General features: G+C 32.9%; 2 protein-coding genes across 2 annotated transcripts; one reads left to right on the plus strand and one right to left on the minus strand.

Moving 5' to 3' along the window:
* Window positions 1–1,496: 1,496 nt before the first annotated feature.
* LOC115971654 (pectin acetylesterase 8-like) lies at window positions 1,497–18,825 on the plus strand. The gene is made up of 18 exons (XM_031091657.1): window positions 1,497–1,836; window positions 1,958–2,040; window positions 2,437–2,566; window positions 2,687–2,766; window positions 2,872–2,958; window positions 3,038–3,162; window positions 3,276–3,336; window positions 3,565–3,618; window positions 3,704–3,781; window positions 4,790–4,895; window positions 5,097–5,242; window positions 5,408–5,533; window positions 8,586–8,706; window positions 8,822–8,891; window positions 13,788–13,897; window positions 15,759–15,873; window positions 16,033–16,141; window positions 18,425–18,825. The coding sequence occupies exons 1-17, from the start codon at window positions 1,707–1,709 to the stop codon at window positions 16,115–16,117; spliced, it is 1,707 nt and encodes a 568-aa protein (XP_030947517.1). The 5' UTR covers window positions 1,497–1,706; the 3' UTR covers window positions 16,118–16,141; window positions 18,425–18,825.
* Window positions 17,398–24,469, minus strand: LOC115972214 (cold-responsive protein kinase 1-like). Its single transcript, XM_031092422.1, has 8 exons — window positions 23,959–24,469; window positions 23,268–23,677; window positions 23,006–23,128; window positions 20,410–20,537; window positions 19,788–20,001; window positions 19,283–19,514; window positions 18,450–18,600; window positions 17,398–17,743 (listed from the first exon to the last, which is right to left on the minus strand). The coding sequence occupies exons 1-8, from the start codon at window positions 24,360–24,362 to the stop codon at window positions 17,426–17,428; spliced, it is 1,980 nt and encodes a 659-aa protein (XP_030948282.1). The 5' UTR covers window positions 24,363–24,469; the 3' UTR covers window positions 17,398–17,425.
* Window positions 24,470–24,836: the final 367 nt, after the last annotated feature.

The following is a 24,836-nucleotide window of genomic DNA, read 5'->3' on the forward strand; positions in this document are numbered from 1 at the left end:
TGGTCCTCCGAACCTTCCAACTATTAAAATACTGTTATTTATGCAAATGTGACATCATCTGGTAATTTTTATTTTTTATTCCTTATGCTGATTAGGAAGTTCACACATATATTTGCATAGATGACATTATTTCATTGGTTAGGGAGGATCATTTCAATAGTCCTCCCAGATTAGCGGAATCCACAGTTATGTGAGAGAGAAAAGTACGTATTTATAGTACTCCGGAATAATTCAATAATTACCCATAAACAAAGCGCTTTACTTATCTATTTCGTGTGTTTGTGTTTACGTAAATAGTAGTTCTCTCTCTCTCTCTCTCTCTCTTCTTGTATGTAGAAGCTCCTACTAATTCAGTTCTTTCTCTTCATCACTAACAAACTGGTTTTTGCATTGCTGGGAGCTGTTTATAGGGGATTATATTAGATTACAAAACTGGGTTTTTCTTTTTAATTCACATTCTTTCAACAAAAAGAGAAAGCTCGCTTGAGATTCCCTACTTTTTTTGCTAGTTCTAGTTCAGGTACATGTGGTGATTCTTTTACTCTATATCTACTTTTCTTTTTTACGTCCACTGGGTTATGTAGCCACCTTTGTTTTGTTCACAATTCTGGTTTTTTTTTCTTCTGTTTGTAAGTAATAATGGTCTCTCTATATGGTACAATGGATTTTTCCCTCTTTTCGTTTTGCATTTGTGATGAAGTTGCTATATATATATATATGTACAGTTTAATGGGGAGGCAGTATAATTTGGATATCTCCATGGATGGAAGTTATCATGGTGGTGTTTGTAAGCAATGTATGTTGGTTGAGACTAGATTGAAATACCCTTTTTCTAGTCAGAGAAAATCATCAAGTGGATTTAACTAATAGATGCAATTGATTTCTTAATCTAAATAATGAAATATGATAGATACCATTGATTGCATGTATTTGATGTGAGAGGCATGTGTCAAGCAATTGACTAATTGATTGCATGTTTCATGTATCAATCTATTTTTTTTTCCTGTTGATGGGAATAGCGGGTATTTGATCAAAATTCAGGTACCAGTAATTGACTAATTGCAGGTTTTTGATATGGGCAACTAAGTCTTGATCTTTCGTCTGAGAATCATATGTCAATCTATATTTTTACTATGGATAACAATGATGTGCGATTTTATCCTATCCTCTGTTTCTTTATTTATTTTATTTTTTTAATATGTAATTTATTTATCACATGTTTTTATCTATCTTGGCTTTTACATTTTGGGAATTTCAATTGATATAAGCGTAATAAAATATTTGCTCATAAGCCAGTCTTATCATATCCATCCCAGCTTTGACGCAATTGGGTTAAGGTTTTGCCAAATAACTCAAGTAAGTATTTTTCACCAATGATATCATATCTTTAAAGTTGATTTATCTTGATAATCATATTGTAGATTTTATGATTTCCGAGCAAAAGAAAAGGAGGAGGACGGAATCGAGATTTTATTATTATTATTTTATGAATGCTTCATATCAAACTAGTTTATCAATTTACTAAGGGATTTTGATTCTATTACCTATTTGGAAATTATGTATGGGAAAAAGTCATTAAGCTACTTGTTGATCAATTTACTTATACTTAATGGAAAATTCTGAAAGCAGTGATCTGATCTGTTTTCTCCTCTGTGTTATCTTAGTTTTCTTCAATATTTTCTGCATTTTGATCACTAAATTTTGATATGCGCAGAATGGCTGGGACAAGATTAATCCAATGGTTGTTTCTTCTAGTATGGGCACTAGTAATGCTCAAAACAGAAAGTGCTAATGTATCAATTACAATTGTTGAGGATGCGGTGGCAAAAGGAGCTGGTAAGAAATCTCTTGCAAGATAAACTGATCAAAATTAGACCTAAATTCTTTTCTTTTCAAAAACAATACATTCTTTCAAATCTTTGTTTCAATATGTTCTGAAATTAGACATATGGAGCAGTTTGTCTGGATGGAAGTCCGCCAGCTTATCACTGGGATAAGGGATTCGGTGCAGGAATTAACAATTGGTTGGTTAACATTGAGGTTTGTCCTTTTGTCACATCCTGTTTAGCCATTTCTTTACCAACTAAAGAAACAATGCCATAATAAATCCTTGAACAGATTGCCTACATGGAAAAAAGAAAAAGAAAAAGAAAAGAAATGGGTATTAATACTAAAGAAATTTTTCTAATGCCAAATAGTAATAAGAAATATTACTCTTCAGCTTTTATGAAAAGAATTAGAAAAGGCTAAATATTGTAATTTTGATCACATGTTATGACATATAAATGCTAAAAATTTCTTTCAAATCTAGTTCTTGAAGGCTTTAACAGCTTTAATTAGTAAAATTATTAAGTTGCAAATAAAATAAAAAAAGAATAAACTTAATTTTTTAATATCTTGATGTTATCTGTATGTTACTTTTGTTCTGGTTCTTAGGGAGGTGGATGGTGCAACAATGTCACCCTCTGTCTTAATCGTTCAGAAACTCGTTTAGGTTCATCTAAGCATATGGACAAGGCAGTTGCTTTCACTGGGATTCTGAGTAGAGTCCAAAATTATAATCCTGGTATGACTTAATTGTTTATTGTTTTAGTTAATCTTTCATGCTTTTTTCAGCTTGTGTCACCTCTGTTCTCCTGAGTCTTGCCTTTTAATGAAATTAATAGAATCTGTCTAAAATTTCCAGACTTCTACAACTGGAACAGAATTAGGATTAGATACTGTGATGGGGCATCATTTACTGGTGATGTAGAAGCAGTTGATCCAGTAAGTTAATTGGAATTTCAATTTTTAATTTCAGGGGACGACCTGATTCCAGTGTATTTTTCCTTTTTCTTGGTGGGTTTTAATTAATAATAATAATTTGATCAGGCCACTAATCTTCACTTCAGAGGAGCAAGAATTTGGCCTGCAGTAATTGAGGACCTATTATCAAAAGGAATGAAAGATGCAAAAAATGTATGGTATATGTATAACCTTATTATCATTTGTTTTTTTTCCCCCTCCTGTAATCCTCACCCTGCCTACAACTTGTCAGGCTTTTCTCTCTGGTAGTTCGGCTGGTGGATTGGCTTCTATTTTGCATTGTGATAGCTTCCGAGCTCTCATACCTAGCGGTGCTAAAGTTAAATGCCTATCAGATGCTGGTTACTTCATCAATGTGTAAGCTCATATATTTGTTCTTCTATCTTGACTTCATATCACAAACAGTTTTTAGAGTTGGTGTAGTTAGTAGTTACACATTCATGTAATTAGCACCTAGCATTGTCTAACAGGAAAGATATTTCCGGAGCACGACACATTGAAGAATTCTACAGTCAAGTGGTTGCAACGCATGTATTATTCAAACCTCTCTCTCTCCCTTGTATGAATTGGCAATTTATATTGCAGTTGTTTTTTTAGTTGCTCACTTATTCAAGTCTCTTTTTTATGTCCAACAAGACAATAGAATTTATCCATTTTTTCAAGCTTTCATTCAATTTTAAAAATTAATACCTATTCTCCACCAAAAAAAGAAATAAGCAATACCTGATTCTTAATGTAAATCTTTCTTTCGGTGTGTAGGGTTCAGCAAAGAATTTGCCTTCATCATGCACTTCAAAAATAAAACCAGAGTTGGTAAGTGTGTCTATTGTGGTATTATTAGTTTCACAGTTCACCATTTCCTCTTCACCGTTACCAACATTTCTCAATTGTTTTGTAGTGTTTCTTTCCCCAAAATGTGGCACATGAAATTAAAACACCAATAATTTTTGTAAATGCAGCCTATGATTCATGGCAGGTAAGCTCATTGTATTCCATGACAAAGTTACAATTTCTTGAATTTATTTTCAATTTGATGTGTTACTATCCTCTGCTTGCAAGAAATCTTTTAAACTTTCCTTTTAATATATACATAGGATAGCTCCTTATCCTTGAAGGTAAAATAAATGTATAAACTGAAAAATAGAAAACTGGCCACTAGCTTGGTTTAAGAAGTATGAATGTCTTCAAGAATTGGTATCTCACTTGCTTTTGAACTTATTTGCATTTAACATGAGATGGTTCTGATATATGGAGACCACTCCATTTCTCATCCATAAATAATTAAAAGAAGGATAAAATTGGTATTGCCTCCCTAAGTCCCTTCATCTTAGACGATATATAACATCATAACTTCTTAAGCAACATTACTGACATAGTTTAAACTTTGAGAAGCAACTTCAAATATCTTCCTTTGGACTGAGGCATTTTGCTTGATGTAATGGTAATTCGTTTTCATTTTAAAAATCTAATTTAAGTTAATCTGATTTTTAGTGAAATTGGAACCTAAGGCCAACCCCAATCCACCACACTCATTTCCCCACCTGAGCCAAGGCCTTGGTGCTTTGAAGAATGGTTTACCACCTTCACTCACTTGATGTGACTGTGTATTTTGGGATTTGTCTGTTTTTTTTTTTTGGTAACTGGGATGTTTCATTCAATATTTTTCCCCTCCAAAACTTATATTCTGTTTTTGGAAAAAGCTTTTGTGAAGCTTTCTCTGACAAATGAATAGAAAAAACAAAAAATTAATAAATAAATAAATTCAAGAAAAATATGATGGAAAAGCATCATGTGATTATTTGACGTCTACTTTCTTTTTTATTTTTTTGTGATTATTCTACTTCACAAATTTTTTGCCCATACTGATGACAAATGGTAAGACATATCTATAAATGAAATTATTATTTTTAGTATCTACTTTCATTTCAAAATTAATCCCTTTCATTCCTCTAAGAGCTGTACTATACTCATTGTTTTCTTTCAGATTAAAAACATTTTGGTACCAACTATAGTTGATCCTCATGGCACCTGGCATAATTGCAGACGTAATATAAAGAAGTGCTCGGACGATCAAATTCAAACCATGCAAGGTGAATACCTAAAGCCTCTTTCTTATCCTTGAACAATTTTTCAAGGAGGCAAGCATAGATTTTCAACAACATCATCTTGTCTTCAAGAATAGAGTTCTTCAAGTATATAGAATACCATTGCTATATATCAAGGAACAAGATTGGTAATGATAAGAACTGGCTTCTGGAAATTTGGCGTATTATCTTGATGTCTATTTTCAGGTTTTAGGCTTGACTTCTTAAAAGCATTGGAAAACACTGGCAACTCTTCATCTAAGGGACTATTTATCGACTCTTGCTATGACCACTGCCAAACCGAATTGCAGGAGACATGGTTATTTGATGATTCTCCATTGCTGGCTAAAACAGTAAGAAGCAACTTTATCTTCTCTATTTCTTCTTCTTCTATTATTTTATCAATTATTTTACTATCACATTTTTCTTCATATTCTTTTTTACCTTTCATTGTTGATTTCCCTTTTTTGCTGTGGAGTAACTCATTCCATTTTTTTGTATGAAAAACAATTCTACAGACAATTGCAAAGGCTGTTGGAGACTGGTATTATGACCGAAGGCCCTTCCAAAAGATAGATTGCCCTTATCCTTGCAACCCCACTTGCCACAACCTTGTTACCGTTTTACAAGAACACCCAGAACTATAGATTAATGTCAAAATTTATCATTTATATGAATGATAGTTATAGGTAAAATAAGCTTTGATAAGAAATAAGGAAAATAAAATTAATGATTTATCAAGTCTTCAAAATAAGAAAAAGGCACCACTGCACCAAATGGTGTGCTAGGTGTCTTTCCCCATTGCTTATGTATTCAACACTTAATCAAGAAATTTTTTTTTTTTTTTTTGATACATTCAATGTTGATTCTATTATGAGCATCAATATCATATTGCAAAGGAATTCTACTCTGAGCATCTATATGTGTATAATAAACAATTTCACGTTGGATGAGATGTGAACTCAATAGTCATTATTGGAAGATTTTTATTATTCTTTTTAAAATTTTTAGAGTTTTAGGTTTTATAATTTTATTTCCTTGTTTTTAGTAGCTTCATGATAATTTTTGTGATTGTGTATCAAGGGACATGTTTAGGAATCTTTTATTTGGAAAATAATGTTTTTCCTTTATATCCATCTCCCATATACAAATGGCCTTGTTGTCTAATGATAAATTTCATCCAAATCAATGAAAAGAAAAGATTCAGGGCTTGATTCAGCATTGGCATGCATTATAACGATGCAGATCACAAAGAGTTATCAGCTCAAAACCTGAGTTCCCTAATGCCAATCCTGCCATCCTTTGAAGCTTTATCCTCAACCTCAATGTGTGCAATCTAAAATACAAAGTGTCTTAGCGAATGAGAGATTTTACAAAGCATAAACTCAAACTCTCAAAAAAAAAAAAAAAAAAAAGGAGGGAGAGGGGAGAGAGGATAAGATAAGTTTGTGAGAAGCGTCATAGACCCTTTTGCAAATAGTAAACGGACAACTGTGCATGGTGGACTAATTCTTGTAATCAACAAATGCTAGCTGCTAATGTAATTAGTATTCATCATTGTATTTTTATTTTTATTTTTTGTAGCATTGTAGCTTTGTTCAAAGTTATTATTGACAGGAAAGTGTATACAGTCAAAAAGTTAGATGAGCCTTTTGTAATATTGTTTTAGACAATTCTTTATAGGTGGTAAATATAATTGATGCCCATTTTGTCATAAATGACACGAATGGTCCTTAAAGTTAATTTGTAAGAGATTCTTTATCTTTGTATTTATGCATCTTCTTTTTCTGTATAAAAAAGAGGTGTAGAATATTTATAATTATTAATTGCATACATGAGAGAATGATTAATGTTAATTATTAATCCTTTGACTCCAAATTATTAAAGACAAAAATCATTAAATGGAACCCTTAACTCAACTCTTGAAACATGTTTTGATACATATACATACATACCAAATTGATGTAGTGAGCTATAATGTCATGCGGTCTATAATCCTGGAAATGTTTCCATTGAATTTAAAAGGATGGAAATACCATCAAGATATGATCCACAATGTACACCATAGATAAATGTAATCGCTATTCTAATAAGAAATGTACCACCAAACAATTAGGAAAGAAATAAATGAAAAAAAAAATCAAATCAAAGAAGATAATACAATAAAAAAGATATTATTTAAAATAAAAAAGAAATGCCAATCTAATTCGGAGATCCATCAACTCCAAATCTAATTATGAGGTCCATCTACATACTTAAATGAGTAAGAGTGACAGAGATAGAGAATGTTTGATATAATCTTTTTTTTCTTTCGAGTTTGTTCATTGTTAAAGTGCAACTCTATTGTCGTGTATTAAAGATAGATTTCACAAATTGCAGTATTGGAGTGGGAAAGAGCCTATAGGTCCTTCAACTATTACAATTTCTACATCATTCATAGCTAATTTGCTATGCACTTGAAAGAAATTAGGTTTAAGGTTTTTTGTTTTTTCACTTTAGCAATTTAGAGAGAAAATTTTTCTATGCTTTCATCTAGCATTTTGAAAATGAAATTGAAAAAAAAAAAGCTATGTTTTAGAAATACGAAGAGCAATTGGATCAGTTTAGATTTGAATCTACAACAGGAACCACTAGAAAAAGCTTCATGGATATGGAAATGGCGGTATGAAAGCATGTGATTGTTGTTGTTTTTTGCATGTTTTTTTTAATTGAATAGTAATTTGGTTCAAAATTTTAACAATTTCAGAACAAGATCAATGAAAATACTAAGACTCTGTGTGATCAACTCATTGAGACCTTACATCAGTTGGCTGGTCAGGTTCTAGATGGTAGGTTTTCCTTCAAGCTCTTTAACCTTTAATAATTTGCTTAATGATTAGTTAATTAGTCATTTAACGAAAACAAATAATGATTTAATAATACTTCCAAACTGTTAATTAATTTATCATTTAGGTTTCATCACATGCTTTTATGCTTAATTTTCTCTTACTTTGGACCAATGAAAATTAATCTCTAAATTAATAAGAATTATTTCTATTCAGAGATGAATTAAAATTAATTAACATTTATCATGTGTCCTCTAGCCCTTTTGAAGGACGTTCTTCAACCAATGAGAATCAAGTTTTAGTATTTTCTTGAATGAAGTTTTCAATTTTTGTGCAGTAAATGACCAATTTACCTTTGAGGGTCCAAATTTAGCATGAATTTCATCCTAAATCAAACTTAAGTTACGTAATAGTGGTCAAGAACTTTTTAACTTTATTGGCACTACCACTTGATGTTTCAAACGAAGAAATTTGATATTTAAATCTTCCTCCCCAGATGATCAAGTAATAAAATAAAATAAAAGTTGCATTATAGCGTAGAATGACATTTTAGCCATAAGTGTGTGAAATTACCATTTTGACGTTTTTTTTTTTTTTTTTGGAGAAAAACCATTTCGACGTTAGCCTTAGGGTTTTCAACCAATAATTTAGATTATTATACCATCTATCATTTACAACTTATCTTAATAGTTGTAAAATATTTTATGAAAATTAGTATGGAATAAATTTGGCATTCACCTCTGGGCCCACAGCCACATCTAAAAGCGGCCCAATAAGGATTTTATATTTTTTCAGAAAAGACCTTAATAAAATTCAAACCTGATTGTTCATTTCCTTAACAGCATCAAACACCTTGTGCCTCGCCTGAGAGCCTGAGAGAGACAACTACTTCTACCAGTACCGAGAGATCGTTTTGAGAATAAAAATGGAATGGGGTTTCGTGCATAAAGTTTGGGACAAGTGGGCTTCTAACAATATCTCCTCTTCTTCTGGTAATTTCAACCCCACAAACCACAACTACTATGTACTATGTTTTGGTTTTGCTTTTATTTTTGTAAAAATTAAGGAAATATTTGCTATTATTGCTTCTTTCTTCTTTCTTTGCAGGTGAGCCCTTGAAAGCTGCTCTTCTAATTAACTATGACCCAACTGGACCCTCTCGCTTGTTGTCTACAATGTAAGTACTAATAAGATACATACTTCTTATTTTAATTTTATTTGGTTATTTTATACCAAATGAAATCTATGCTTTCACTGTTAGTTATTGCTTCTCCATTCTCAATACTTGTCAGTTTTTTTTTTTTTTTTTTGGATAGTTATTGCTTTGTGAGTGAGTACTGTATCATGTTTGGTGGCAATTGAAGCAAATTGTCAAATTAGAAATTCTTTGATTGAAATTTTGTCTTGGGGGGGTTTCAAATTCTAGCCCAGGTGAATATTTTTTTTTGATAATTCGATAGTTGGGGGATTGGAATTTGAATCCTGGACGTCTCTGTTGGTAAAGCTCTTGGCAGTGTTCTCTGAGTTTTGACAAACTCTTCAATGCTTATTTGAGTAACATGTTAGGGGTTAGGTTGCTTTCATGGATTGATAAAAAGTTTTAATTCTTGCTGTGGGTGGAAAATTTAAAGTGTATTTATATGAAATTGGAATGTAAGCACCTCCTATTAAATCCACTAATCTAATACAACCTTGGTGCATATCGAATATGTTTAAGTTGTATATTAATTCATGCCCAATTGTTTCCCATCTATTTGGATTATTGTTGTCACATTCTCTTTTCATCTCTAGCTTTTATTAGATCCTATAGGAATTCTAGTATTGATGTTTGAGATTTCTTTTGGGTGTGATATGCCTGACATATAATTCATAAGAAAAAGGGATGGCAATGCGGTGGACTGATATAGGTTTCTTGCAATTGGCACATGACGTTCTCTTCTCCAGTTCTCCTAGAGTTGTTAGGCTGGTTTTGAGACTGGGTTGGACAAGACATGATGCAGACAGTTAGAAGGAGTTTGAGGAAAAAGAAGATTAAATACAAGATTCAAGAATTGTGATCTTGTTTTGATACAGGACCTTCTTGGCACCTTTGAGGTTACTTTAGTTATCATTAGATCTTTAGTCTTTAAATTTTTTAGGTTAGAAAGTTGCTGGTTCAGTTTTAATAAAATAGGGGTAGTTTGGTAGTTTTTAAATTTCCTGGAAGGGCTTTTCTAGAGGCCCATGGGTCTTGTGTTTTGAGGCCTTTTCCTATATGGTTTAGAAGTTCTTAAGTACTTTTTTTTTTCCTATTAGTAATTCTAGTCTTTCTAGTAATAGGTTATTTAGAGTCTAGACCTTCTGAGAAAGAATTTAGCTAACTTATTTAAGGCTTTATTGTGGTCAATAACATCGATAGTGAGACTGTTCTTGATAAAATTCCAGCAGCTTAATGTAAGCTTTGAGGGTGTGATTGCCTTCTCCTACCCAAGAGTGATTTCTTAGGAAAACCTTGGTATGATTACTTAGTGTTTTATCTTTCTTCATTTCATGTTCTAGTCATTGTTTTAATTAAAAAAAACAGCCATGAACACATTTAAGTTCTCATCTAGAATCTAATTTAGTGCTGAATTCCTAAAGATCCTACATCAAGACGTTAGTAAACTTCGGGTTAGTAAGATTTTGATGGGGGAAAATTTGGTCTTTAGGAATTAGCGATTCCCAATTGGGGGGGGAATCTAGTAATTTTTTTTTATGAGCAGGCTGTTGACCATTGCTTCTACATTGCCCCTCATTTTCAGTCATATTATGGCATATTTTTGGGTTTGTGTGGAATCCAGTGGCTAATGCTTAGCATTGTGGCAACTTGATGGATGGTTGGGAGAGTCAAAGTTGGTGGCTTAGAGGATCAAAAGAATCTTTGTTAGCAATCCTTTGTGCAGTTTGGGAGGACAATAATAGGAGCGTGAAGGCATGGAAAATTTGGTGTGACTATAATAGGAATCTCTATGCTCTAATCATACACTCTTTTTGGCCCCATGATTTAAATGTTTGGATGGAGGTTGATGAAGGAGAGAAATTTAAATATTTAGGGTAAATTACACCAATCTCCCTTGAGGTATTACAAAATGATACTCCCTCATGACAACTTTTGCATTTATACAAACCGGGGAGTGTCATTTATACAAACATTTGGGGAAAAGTGTTATTTCAATAAACCTGAAGGAGGTGGTGTAATTAAGTAATTTACCCAAATGTTTGACTCTATGCTTGGATGGGGGTGATGAAGGGAGAAGAGAATGTTTACTATATTCCAGCCACCCTCTCCTTCTCCCCTTCTCTCATCTTCCTTTGTTCCAAACATATGCTAAGTCTATAATGGAGTCATATTACTTTGATTGCGGTTATATTTTACTTATGGAAACCTTTAAGGTTTCAATGAATATTACATTGGTTCCATGTGTTTCTAGGGTTGTATGAATAAAATTTGATAAATTGGAAGAACTTGTTCTCTCTGTCTCTCCTCTCCTCTCTTCGTCTCTAGCATTTTTCCCCTTTTCTTCTCCATTGGTTATCCTGCTCCCTAATCCCTTCCATTTTACTTCCGTACCATCAAACTCTAGCCAATTTTTAGCCCTAACCTAGCCCTTTCTTCTGCAACAATCCATAAATTCTCCTAGCCCAATAACCCACCACAAGCACGCATAGATTTCCCCAATTACCAACTTGGAATATTTTTTTTTTTTTGGGATAGGTAATAAGTGAACTTTATTAACAAATGAAAATGAACACTACATCAGATCTTTGAGTCAATGAGTATACTTTTATGTATAGCCACATGAATCCTAAAAAACTTAAAAATTTTCTCTCCCTTAATAGCATTCGATGAGTTCATCTTACTGAGGCAGTCATTAATTGTCCCTGCCTTTCCCTTATTTCACATTCATGCATTGTATCAAGGTGAAGGATCTTGTACCTGTTAAAGTGTGATTGAATTCACTTTTGAATTGTTAGTTCATCAATTCAGGAAATATGTGAAGATGGGTTTGGAAGACGTTTCAATGCACATAAAAAATTCTGAAACAGGATCCTCATTAAGAATCGTGAAACTTGAACACAAGCTTTCACCTTTAAGGGGTGACGGAGGCACTCTCTTTTCATGTGAACCTATGATGCATAGTTACGAGTTTTCTTTAGAGTCATCTTATATTGGCTGTGTTGTTTTATTTTAGGAAGCCTTTAGGATTCTCAATCATATAGGTCCAGTTAGTTTTTGATAGATCCCTTGGAATTCTGGGTTTGTGGTGCCTAATTCAGTTCTAATTTTTCTGAAATGAAATGGAGTTTGAAGATGTGTAAAAGTTGATATTTGAGTGAGTTTCCTCTTGGGGGTGAGCTAGACTTTCTGGAAAAAAAGAAAAAAAAAAAGAAAAAAAAAAGAAAAGTGAGTTAGCTGAATTTCCCTTTTGAACCTTTTGCCAAATAAGTCAAAAATGTTTTAGGAAGCATGCAAAACCTTTGTTTTGCAACATTTTTAATGTCACATGCCTCTTAAGTCTTTGAGTTGAGTTAGTGTAAAGTGCTGGTTTGTGTTGAATTGGCAAATTCATCTGATAGCTTCATTTTCGAATCAAGATTTATGCTAACTAGAGCAATGTTGTTTGTGTGTGTGTGTGATCCATTTATCATAACCTTATAAAAGAAAAAAGAATGTGTAATTCCACATCTAATCATGCTTTAAGCTCACAAGTAATTGCTAACATTTAGCTCGTGAGTGATAAATCCAATGGCATCTCCTTTTATAAGAGCATTGGTAGCAGCTTCCCTAAAACAGGGTAAGGGGTCAATATAGGTAAGCAAAACCAAAAATCACCCAAGAAACAACCCACATCAGCCTTCCTATCCATTCTTGTTTTAGGATTTTGTTGCAGTGAATATTTAAGGAAGCATTGTTCATTCCCCAAATCAGTTTTTTATTGTTTTTGTGTCTTGGTCACTGTGATAAAGAAATGTGGGTGTTTTGAAAAATGAGAGAAATAATAAAAAATGAATGAGGAAATAATATTTAAATGAAGTATGATTCTAAATAGGGAATTTGATGTGGGTGAAAAAGAAAAATAGTTAGCTAAAATAAGAAAAGTAGGCTCTTATCCTAAAATAGGGAGAAAAGTTTTGGTAAGCTACTACCAATGCTCTAAGGGCAAAGGTTTTGGGTTTAAGACCTACCAGGTACATATGTAACTTCTCTCCTCTAACAGCACTAGTAACCCCTTCTGTAGCCAAGAATGATGTGAGCAATCTGGGACAATCTTCCCTTGACGGGCCTTCTGATAGTTTCTAGAAACACAAACTATCTTCTTCTCAAGAGATCCTTGAATTCAAACTAAAATCAATAAAAAATGTAATTGCTAACATTTAATGGTCCTTTGACCAAAAGGCATCCCCACCCCACCCCTCCCACCCCCACAAAGAATAAATTATTAGAATTAGCCTTTAATGTTTTGTATGTACTTCTTTCTAAAGAAATAATAAATCAATAACTTTGTCAATTTGATTGTTGGATATAGATTGCACCCTATTCATCATAGCCATTATGAAGTGTGCATGTCTATGTTTTTGTATTTTGCCTTGCCTTTTCAAATAATTTATACATGTCGTTTCTTTTTTATGTTATGATCTGTGATACTTAAATGGAAGAATAAGGTTTTTATTTTTATTTTTAATTTCCTTTTGCTCTGTGAATAACCTTTGCCACTTATGGTTTGTTCACTGTTCATTTTGGGATTTCCCAATGTACTGTCCATTCAAAAAGTCAACAGGCAGATTATTAATAACTTTCCTAACAGTTACTTTATCTAAAAAGTACCCTTTTTTGTTTACTTTTTTTGAGTGTAAATTTTCGGATGGCAATTTTGGAAAATGAGAACTATTTATGTCAAAGACAATAGAATCCCTATAAAAATTTGGATCTTCTATGCTGGACTAACAAAATGGGATGGATGCAAGGAGTAAGTCACAAGAAATGTCTCTTACATGTTTTTTAGTTCATTTTGTTTAGATGTACTGAATTTGATGGTTGACTAGATTCTTGCAGTGCAAAACAAGAAGGAATTAAAGTAAATCCCATTGAATTGAGCCAATTTGTGGATTTCATCAAGCGTGACAAACTCCAAACTGAGACCTTCATTATTGGGCCAAACCAGTGTAAGTTATTCCTTGGCTGTGACCAGCAATTATAATGCCTATGTTCTGGAAAAACAAGTTCATTTTTAATATATTTTGCTTAATATGTAATGGAAAAACAATGTGGAGGTTTATTAATATTTCTAATTACAGAAAACATGTAAGAAAAAAACTATGATCTGGAAAAACGACGAATTCTTTTTTTTTCTTTCTTGGTGGAGTATATGCTAGGTGAAAGAATCACCTATAATTGCTGTTTTAGTGTGGACTGCAGCTTTGGGAAAGATTTGGACAGTTGATATATGAGGAATCAAAATTTAATTATAGTAGTCTGGTGCTGTATGTGCAAGACGAATGGCAAGACTGAATCATTTAGTACTTCATTGCCTCATAGTCAGAGATCTCTGGTCTTTCCCCCCTTTTTTATCCTCTTTTTGGTATTATGTGGACAATAACATATACTGTGGTACATCTGTTAGCTTGTTGGAAGGGTTGATTGGGAAAGCATAAGCATAATATTATTTAAAATACGGTGTATTTGGAGTGAATGGAATTCCCGCATTTTTTTTTTGAAGGACGTGAATGTGCAGGCAAGATGTCAATCTCTTGTTCCTTAGAACATTAATGGCTATACTTTTTCCCCAATGTTGGATTTGTTGAGTTGCTAAACTTTTGATGTTAGCTTCTTTTATTTTCTCATGCATACCTCTAGTTTACTAGGGTTCTGCACCCTTTGTGCACTCTTTTAACATGTTTATTACTTATATAAATAAAAATGGTAATGAAAAATATATGTTCTGGAATCTGTAAGCAACTGCACAGTACCAGGATACTATCATTTTGTAGAAAACCTAGTAGAACTAAATCATTTTAAACATAGCCTATATGTATTGTAAAGCTTTTACAATTCTAATGATTGTTCTATTGATTTGAAGCATGGAGGAGCCAATGACATTTCTGTCAAATAGCATTTTTTAGTGTTTCTGATTGAGACCAAGGTTATTGATTCTGTACCGTACCGGCCGGTACGGCTGGAATATATCGTACCGGCCAGCAATCCGGTACGTTCGACCCCCCTGTTTCGTACCGGAAAAAATACCAGCCGTACCGGCCAATTTCGGGCAATACTGGCCGGTACAGAAAAAAGTTTTTTTTTTTTTATTTTTTTTATTTTTTTTTTTAAGTTTTGTAATTTTTGAATTTTTGTTAGGACAGAATGGTAACTTATTTGCATTAACTTATTAGTATTATTTGTTTTCTTAGTATGCAATGGTAACTTTTAAGCTTTCTATTTTATTTTTTTATTTTTTTTCCCTTTTAATTGATACTAAAGTCTAAAACCATGAATAATTAGTTCTGGATTGAGGAAATGTTTTATGGTAAACTTTTATATTTATTATAAAATATATATATACACAGACACATACATATATACATATATATATATATATATTTATTTATTTATAAATATAAAAAATAGCGGTAAACCCGAAACGGTACACCGGTATTGACCGGTATCCGAAATATATCTTACCGGTGGCCAAACCGGTACGGCCTCCGGTACGGTATTGACATCCTTGATTGAGACGTCCATGGTTCAAATCCCTGTTCCCCCTCCCCCGCCCCCCTCTTCCCAAGAATGTATCAAATTTGAAGCATAGAGGATATTGTACCATGTTTTGGAACAGTTGCCACTAGATTGCTAGGGACTAACATTTTATGCTATATGGTGAATTTGCTTGGCATATCACATCATGTCAATCCATATGTAATAGGTTTTATACGTTGAACCTATGTGTCTCATAAAGCTTTATACATCTTAATTATAATGATATAGCTGCTTTATTGTTTTTAAAGTTTGGTGGATGGGATTTGATGACAGACTTGGTCACTTCAATTCATGAGAATTGGTTCTGTGCAAGGTGCATGAACACTTCAAAACCTGCTGGTGAAGGTGCTATTATCATGCAAACAGCAGCATTCCTCTTGGTTGCATTGTAAGTATGCATGCACTTAAATGCATTTTGCTAATGTATGTTTTCAATACATTTAGGTATTAGGATGGAAATTTGAATGGGATATGGGATGGGGAACAAGTGGATATAACTTTTCAAAGGGTTTTAACCTTTTTGCCTACACTCACCCTTGTTTGGCAGGTATGATGGTTCTATTGGATCAGCATCTCGTGCTATGGCGGCTGTTGATCAGTTTGCATGGCAATTAGGTCGAAGAAATCTTTAACCTTGGTTCTAGCGATAGTAGATTGTAAGTTGTTATTTCCAGTTCCATTTGCTTGTTGTTATTACCTTTATATTTATATATAATAATTCTATTCTTCTTGTCACTGTGATCCTCATCATTATCACAATCTTATTAGGCTTATTAAATGATTTGATACAGGGGTTATCTACGATGAATGAATCAATACATAGAAAGCATGTTTGGTAGGATGGTTTTTCTTGGTGTTTTTTTTTCCTTGACTTGTTGGTGCCTTGTAATACCAGATTTGTTAGGCTATATATAGAGGTTGAATATTTTTGGGTTTTGAAGGTTTTAGAAAGTAATAGAATACCATCCCTCAAATCAATTGTGCTAACCATGCCTTGGTAATTTCCTAATATTTGGTATGTGTAGGGATACTTCAAGCAAAGCTGAACTGGGTTCTATGCTGTTTTGACCTAGGTTTGGTCATTGGCTTGGCTTAAGCTTGAGTCAAGCAGTTGAACTTTTGTAAGTTTGTCTAGGCAATTCTTAGCCAGGCCTGTGCTTGGCTTGATTTAGCACTTTTGTGGATTTGATTTTTTGTATGCAGATAGGGAAGCAGAAACATAGAGCCGCATTAACTCTTTAACCAATTTATGTCAACAACAAATAATGGAACATTTAGGAAAGTCCCCATTCTTTATATTCGTTTAACTGAAACTATAGAAATGAACTATTGTAAGCATGGGCTGTAACTGAAACCTAACTATAGAAATGAACTATTGTAAGCATGGGCTGTAATTATGGTCGACTGGGTCTTATTTTGGGTTTTATTTTGTTATTGGGCTTTGTTTGCAGGTTGTAATGGTTATTTAGTTTGGTTTTTGTAGTGAAAACCTATAGAGTCTTGGTCCTATTAGGTTTAGGTATTACTTGCATATATATTATATATATATATATATATAGTACTCCTACAATCTATAGTACAGATGGGGTTCAAGTGATAGTGACATAATTTGTGGTGCCCTATGTCTGTGGTTCGAACCTCATTTTGCTTTCCCCTAATATCTACCTGTCTAAAAAAAAAAAATCCTGTAGTACAAAGATCCAGCTCAACTAACATTTATTAGCTGCTAAACTAGATTTGCTACAGTTCCTGATTTAATGTTCACAATCCTAAATCAAATATAATTTTCTTTATTCATATAAGATCAAATTGTAAGAGTTTCTTAATTCACATAAAATTATACTGTGGCTCAATAAAAAAGTCAAATCAATCAAACAGAATAGTAATGTTGATGGACTTTATTTTTCACTAGTCACACAAAAATTTTGCACATTTACAACTCAACGACCAGAGAGCTGAGAGTTGGAGGCAGTGGCATTGGAACTAGAGGAGCCGTTGGAGGTGGATGTGTCTCCATGGACTACTCTTGTATCAGAATCAACAAAGGCAGGTCTATTTTGCGGCCTATGCTCCAGAGGGCCCTTGCTTTTGAGCAAAACGACGACTTCAGACATTGTGGGTCTCAAGGAAGCTGATGCTTGAGTGCACATGAGGCCTATCTCTATGACTTTTTTCACATCTTCTGCTTTATACTCATCTGGGGCTAAATTATCGTCCACCAACTCCAAGTGCATATCATTCACATAGAGTCTCCAGGCCTATGTCATATGATAAAACATAATCAACTTGTAAAATGGGAAGTTTAAGCTTTGTTCTATTAGTCCCAAAGGAAATTTTAGTGAAAACTATTTATTTAAATTGAATCCTTTTCTCACTTGTAATTTAGGTAACATAAACACATAACAGCTACCTTATATCAGTTTGTCCATTTTTTGGGAAAAATATTATGAGACATTAAGGAGTAATTTCCTCTTAGGAAAGGACAAGCCTTTCTTTAAAATTTATTTGAGGAATCTCTTTTAACCGATTATTTAGTAATTCTTATAGTTTATTACTATGCCTCACATCGATTCTCTCTTTATTATCACAAAACTTTTGGAGATGTTGCCACAATATTAGTAATGTCATTATATCATAAGACTTTTGAGTATATGATTAGAAGCACAGATAAATGGTCACTTAACAAGTTAAAAGGGTTGTTTCCCCTCCCCAAACTAATTTGGAGCCCAGTTTTATCCAATTAAAAAACAGTTCTACAACATCACACATGGATCTACCACTTTTTCCCACCATACATACTTGCACATGTCAAGATTGTGGCAGAAGTACAAAAAAAGTTGCGTCCACTGACTCATTAAAAAAATGAGCACTAAGTAGTAATGTGTACATGCACTTGATACATATTGGCTCAATTTCTTATTGTTCTACATTGCTAACAGGAGGTATTTAGCTTTGAGAACATACCCGTTCAAGTAGATATTCGCTGTCAGCATCAACATTCACATTGGTAATCTTTTGGCCACTAACAATTTCAAGGGCAACAACGCCAAAGCTGTATGCATCAACCTTCTCTGATAATTGACCTTGGATTGCATACTCTGGTGCTGTGTATCCCCTGGTGAGTAACGAGATGAGATCTAATTAATACATATTTTGCAGAACCAAAAAAGGCCGTAATGGAGCTTTTGCTACCAATTGGTCCCCATCCGCATGCACAAATATCTTGCATCAGTTGATTACATTTGTAGTAACATGTAAATCAATCTACTTGTTAAACTAAAAATCTTAAATTGAAATAATATTGACATTCTCAAATTTCAATTAACCATCTAATTTGATATTCCCTGGGTGATTTTCTAATGTTGATGATGTCTTGATATCAGACTGCTAGCTAGTGTCATCCAGTAACCTCATGAAACTAATGAGATGTGATTAAATAAGTGATCCAGAAATCTACTTTGGGAAATTTTCAATTATTTACTCTTTAGAATCGTTTACACCATCATTTTTTTATTATATATATATATACATATATATATTTGGTGTTAGGAACACCTTTGCACTGTTGATTCCCCCCCCCCCCCAAAAAAAAAAAAACTTTGACTTTTGGTTTTCTTTACTTTTTAATTCTGATGATTGGGTATTTTACAAAAATGAATTAATGTTCTAAAATTATAGATGTACATGAACTCGGTAAGAAATGTAGTCTAATACAATTACAAATTCCCTTGGACTCTGAACTAAAAATTGTCACAATTTTGTTCTTTTGGTAATTAGTTGTTACTATTTTGACTTACATTGTTCCTGCGAAATTGGTGCTGAGATGACTTTGATCCTCTGGCAAAAGTCTTGCCAACCCAAAATCTGCAATTTTGGGCTGCATGTCGTTATCAAGAAGAATATTGCTGGTTTTTATATCTCTGTGAATGATACATACATGGAATTGCTCATGTAGATAAGCAAGACCACTAGCTGTGCCAACTATAATATCATTACGTTGTTTCCAGTTGAGAATGCTCCTTCTTTCACCTATTTCTCATGGAAAAAATGCACAAACAGAAATTTTTTAATTAAATACATAAGTAAATAAATAAAATTTGACAAGTGAACTTTAGCCTCAAGGTGAGAAAGAAGGAAAAAGGGAACTTATTACACTAATTGTGCTAAGGTGTGTAATTTTGTGATTTATAAGCTAGATTAACACCAACCTATATAATAGTTAACTCCTAGAATAACAATGTTCTTATTCTCTTATAATAACATTCAAGTTTTCTTGAGATTGGAGAGATGGGCTTGGATTACCAAATAAGTATTTGTCAAGGCTGCTGTTTGCCATGAATTCATAAACGAGAAGTAGTTTTGGTCCTTTGCTACAGCATCCAAGAAGACGAATAAGATTCCTGTGATGAACATTACTTATAAGCTTGACCTCACTTTCGAAATCTGCCTTTGCTCTGCGGGATTGGCCTATGACTAGCTTCTTCACTGCAACTACTCTCCCATTCTTCAGAATACCCTATTTGATGTTGTAATAAAAACAGAGAATTAACTTAATGTAAGTATTGTCCATTATCGAAACATGATTAATAGTAGCTATTTCACATGGCACATACTATGGTTATGGTAGTCAACTAGTTTCAAGAAAAAGAGTCATATAGATGAGATTGATATTTTGAGTTATATACGTATATACACACACACACAGAAATTCAATTTGTGATGTTCGTTCCATGATGATTATTCTTTATCATCAAATCTAAGACACTAATTAGTTTTTTATGTAGGTGAGGTCTAAACTCTAAATTTCGTATTCGTTCCCAGCTAAGTTTATTTAAACGTATGCAATATGATAGATTTAATGGCAACTAGGTTACCTAAATTCATAAAAATGACAGAAGCTCACTGAAAAATTAAATGATGATACCTTATATACTTCACCAAAGCCTCCTTCACCTAATTTGTTTTCTTCACTAAAATTTTTTGTAGCTGATTTCAAAACATTATACTTGTAATTCACAGGGCCTCGCAACTCAGATGCTCCTAATATGCCATCTGTCAAAAAAAGAAAGTAGTTGAAATCCATCAGTGTTATATGTAGTAAACTTGTATAGATAAATCATTGGTGAAAGATTAAAACTATAATGGAGGTATGTATCCAAATTATAAAAAAATTTAAATTATATGGCACCATATACACCATCAAATATAAGAAAGAAAATATTAATTTTGAAATAGTTTCTCTTCATTTCATTTGAAATGGAGAGGGATGGAGAGGATCCTACTTTGTTGGTTGGCTTCTACGTTGGTGTTAAAAAAAATAAGGGTAACGTATATATATTTATATATTTCTAAGAGAAGGTAAAGACTATATTTGATCCTTAAAGGTTGGCTCAATTTTTCAGTTTTTATTTTTATTTTTTAAAGCAATCCAATCCTTGATTAATTTAAAATGGTCCAATTTAGTCCTTACCATAATGTTAATGATGATGTTTCATCTGACTAGCTTATTTACAATAATAAAAATGTCTAGGTATTTTATAAGATACATGCACAACTTAGGTGAATTAAAATTGTTATGCTACTTGACTAACTGAACTATAATTCCATGTGACCAAGTTGGAGGCTCATCATTGCTACATGACTACTATTTTACTAAACTTGCACACATTTTCACACTCAATTTAACAACTTGATGATTTGTGCGATTATAAGTGATCGATAAAAAATTATAGTCCATGTAAACATGAATGAACATAGAGTGTCTACTATAGTCATACACTTCAACAAATTGTGAAATTGAGTGTGTCCCCTGAATTATTCTAGGAGAGGGGGGTGCTTTCTATAATTTGGACATTCAAAATTTTAACTTTGACCCTCCTAATTTATTTAAACTAGCAAAATTTTAACTTTGACCCTCCTAATTTATTTGAATTTTGAACTAGTCTAATGATGCTCTAAAAAGATAAATAAAATTTTTTAGAATCAAATGGCACATAAACGTCTAGCTTAGGGTAAGGATCTATTTAAATAATTTTAGATTAATTAAGGATTTAGTTGCTACTTTTAAACTTTTAGGACTTAGATGAAAAGGGGGACAAATTTAAAGGACTAATGTAGACATTTTCCAATATGAATGTGCCTAATCAGATGGCACGCATGTAAACACCTAGATTAGGCTAAGGACCTAATTGAATCATTTTATAGATTAATTAATGATTCAGTTGCGTGGTAAAAAGTATGGTTGGTTCCTATGTGTAATCATACATGATGTAGAAATTAAAAAAGAATGCTTGAGTTTAGATTATTCCTTACAGAATAGTAGAAACCCTCACATGATATTAGAGATTACTATAATATTGTTATGTCTAGTCAAACTCATTCGCTTATATTTTTTTGGATTAAACATTGTCCAAATATTATAAAAAAAATTACCGAAGAATTTTGAATGTTAAAATTTTAAGTTTCTTTAAATATTGCAATAGATGTCATCATATGAGTAGGGACCCAAGTTTACAGAAAAAAACTACAAACGTTTTTTGAAATCAGAATATGTTTTGCAATCGACTCTGATTTGAAGACAGAAAGGTTGAGGAAAAGGCACTAGTGAGTTAGAAAATATATAGGATATTGTTAAAAAAAAGGTAATCAAAATAAAAAGGAATTGTGTGAGAGAGTGGGGCTCATATTTTGAATGAGAGTGTAATATTCCACAAACTTTTCCACAATTTTATTGTGTAGCAACTTGTGAGTTGTGAAAATAAAATAGTGGGTTTATGTGAATCCATGATTTCATCACTCACGAGTCATCATGTAATAAAATTGTGACAAAGTTATAGAAAAGTTTATAGCACTAGACTTATTCACAGGTGAAATGGGTAATGAGTGGAGCAATGGATAATAGGTTGAAAAGGTCGTACCATGTGTTTCAATAAAGATATATTGGGAATTTCAAAGTACTAAGTTATGGTTCTCTCTCTCTCTCTCTCTCTCTCTCTATATATATATATATATATATATATAAGTTAAGGTTTTGACTGAGAATCAAAACCCTAGTTTTTTGATTGCATGAAAAAAATAGTTGCAACCCCCAATGATGTTGGCACGGTTGAATTAAGATAAAACTATTTTTGTTGTTTTTTTCTTTATTTTTAACTATGGTAAATTCTATTACCATATATTGAGGATTATGCTAATATCAATCAGGTCCAAGATTTTTCAAAACTAATCAATTTGGTTCCTAAAGCCAACTTAGCACCTAAAACAATTGAGAAAAAATAATTATTGTTTATGGACTAAGTTGACTTTAGAGATTAAATTGATCAGTTTTGAAAAGTTTTAGAACCGGTTGGTATTAGCCCAAACTTCAGGGTATGTTAGTAGAATTTACCCTTTTAACTAAATTACTTAGGCCAACAATCATCAAACAAATTGTAAATTTATAACTACAATTCCAACTCCTTCCTACAAAATCAAATTGATTGATAGGCTAAATATGATTGTCAAAATCCACATTGGTTTACCTCTAATCACTTCCTTCCGCTTTCTTGATAGTTTATACCAATAAACCAAGAATACAATGATCAATAAAAGGCATACACCTCCAACTCCTCCTCCAATGATGAATTTCTTCTTCTTTGAATCACCTGCAAAAAAAAAATATGGCAACACCAACCAATATTAGAAATACACGTATGAGTGAAGTCATACAATATTGAATACTGAGAGTATGTACCACTACTACTGCATTAATATAGATGAGGGGTACGTGGTTTCACTACTCACCATTTCTTAGAAAGGGTGTGATATTAGTAGTTTGGTTATCAGCAAAGAATGGTGTGTCTGAATACCTCAGGAAACACCCAGCATCCACTGCCTTACCACCAGTTTCAGGAAGGCATCTCTCAATGTTGCCATACGCCACCTTCAAGCATTCTTGACAACCACCTTTACTGGCTGACTCCACGCATTGTGCCACACCATACACTGTCATGTTATTACCACTATCACCACCACCCACTTTCTTCTTGATTGCTGCAAAGAAACCATCAATTCTTGGGACTGCAACTTGGAGCTCTGCTAGCACTCTCTCCACTGTCTCAACAAATGCATTACTCTGAGATGCATTCCGTTTCCCACAGAAACCAACATGGCCAGGCATTGTGGATTGGTCATAGAATGCGTTGCTTTCATACCTTAACCAACAAAATTAAAATTAAAAACATCCAACATGAAAAAAAAAAAAAAAAAATCCTGAAAAACTAATAAATAGGCATCACTATTTTAAATTATTACTATTCTCAATAAATAAGGATGAAAGATTTAAATCCTAAACATCTTTATTGAAATATTAAGAAGTTCCAACTAAGTTACAAGATTCTTTACAAGATTGGATATTGTTAATACAAGTTCCTTATAAAATATTGATTTGACTTGTCACTACTTCCATCCATAAAACAAGCATTTTAAATGTTACCTTAAAAAGCAGCCATCATAGGTAACACGGGCACCGTTGGATGCATTGCAGTGACTGCGGATATAAAATGTGGCGGTATTAAAACATGCGATGCAATCATCCATAGACAGGTACTTCCTACACTGGAACATGGCATAGACTGGGTCTGAACCCCTTGCTTGTTGAGAAGTGGCAAAATGGTTGCTTTTGTTGTTGTTGATTAGCTGTTCCTTGAGGTCCAAGAATGTTGCGTTCAGATTGGTGTTAAAGTCCAACAAATCAGCTACAGTGAATGTGCTGCAACCCTTGTTTAACAGATTAATCTGTGGATCTGCTGAATTCTCTTTCAATAAGCACAACAATACTAATACTATAGTTGTTTTTAGAACAATATGAAACATCTTTCTATGTGGGTTCATTTTCATTCACTTTCTACAAACATATACTATATGATTATTGAGTAGCAAAATGAAAGTATGGTTGCCAATAGTATTTTTAAAGGCACCCAACTATGATTTGAACTATATGCTGGGGGATAAATTGTATTGTTTCTCAATTGATGTGTCTTAATGAGCAAAAAGTAGCTGTTTAAAAAAAGTTCGTGAAAGTTGAATTCTCAAAAAATAGTAAAATTCATGGTCAAATATTAAACCTATACAATAAAATGGAAAACATGCATATATAGTGGACCACAACTGGGACTTTGAAAATCAAATTAGAGCTGGAGTCGTCCTTTATACATGCATATAATGCATAATTAAGTTTTTTTGACGAGTCGTATCTATGTAAGTTTATTTTTCTGAGTTCTACTTGCCTAACCTTTACGCTAGTCAGTCTTACTATAATTGCAAAATTTGACTTTTGTTCATGAAGAGAGAGGGAGAGAGAGAGAGAGAATC

Source organism: Quercus lobata, chromosome 12, assembly GCF_001633185.2.
Source record: "Quercus lobata isolate SW786 chromosome 12, ValleyOak3.0 Primary Assembly, whole genome shotgun sequence".
Taxonomy (NCBI): Eukaryota; Viridiplantae; Streptophyta; class Magnoliopsida; order Fagales; family Fagaceae; genus Quercus; species Quercus lobata.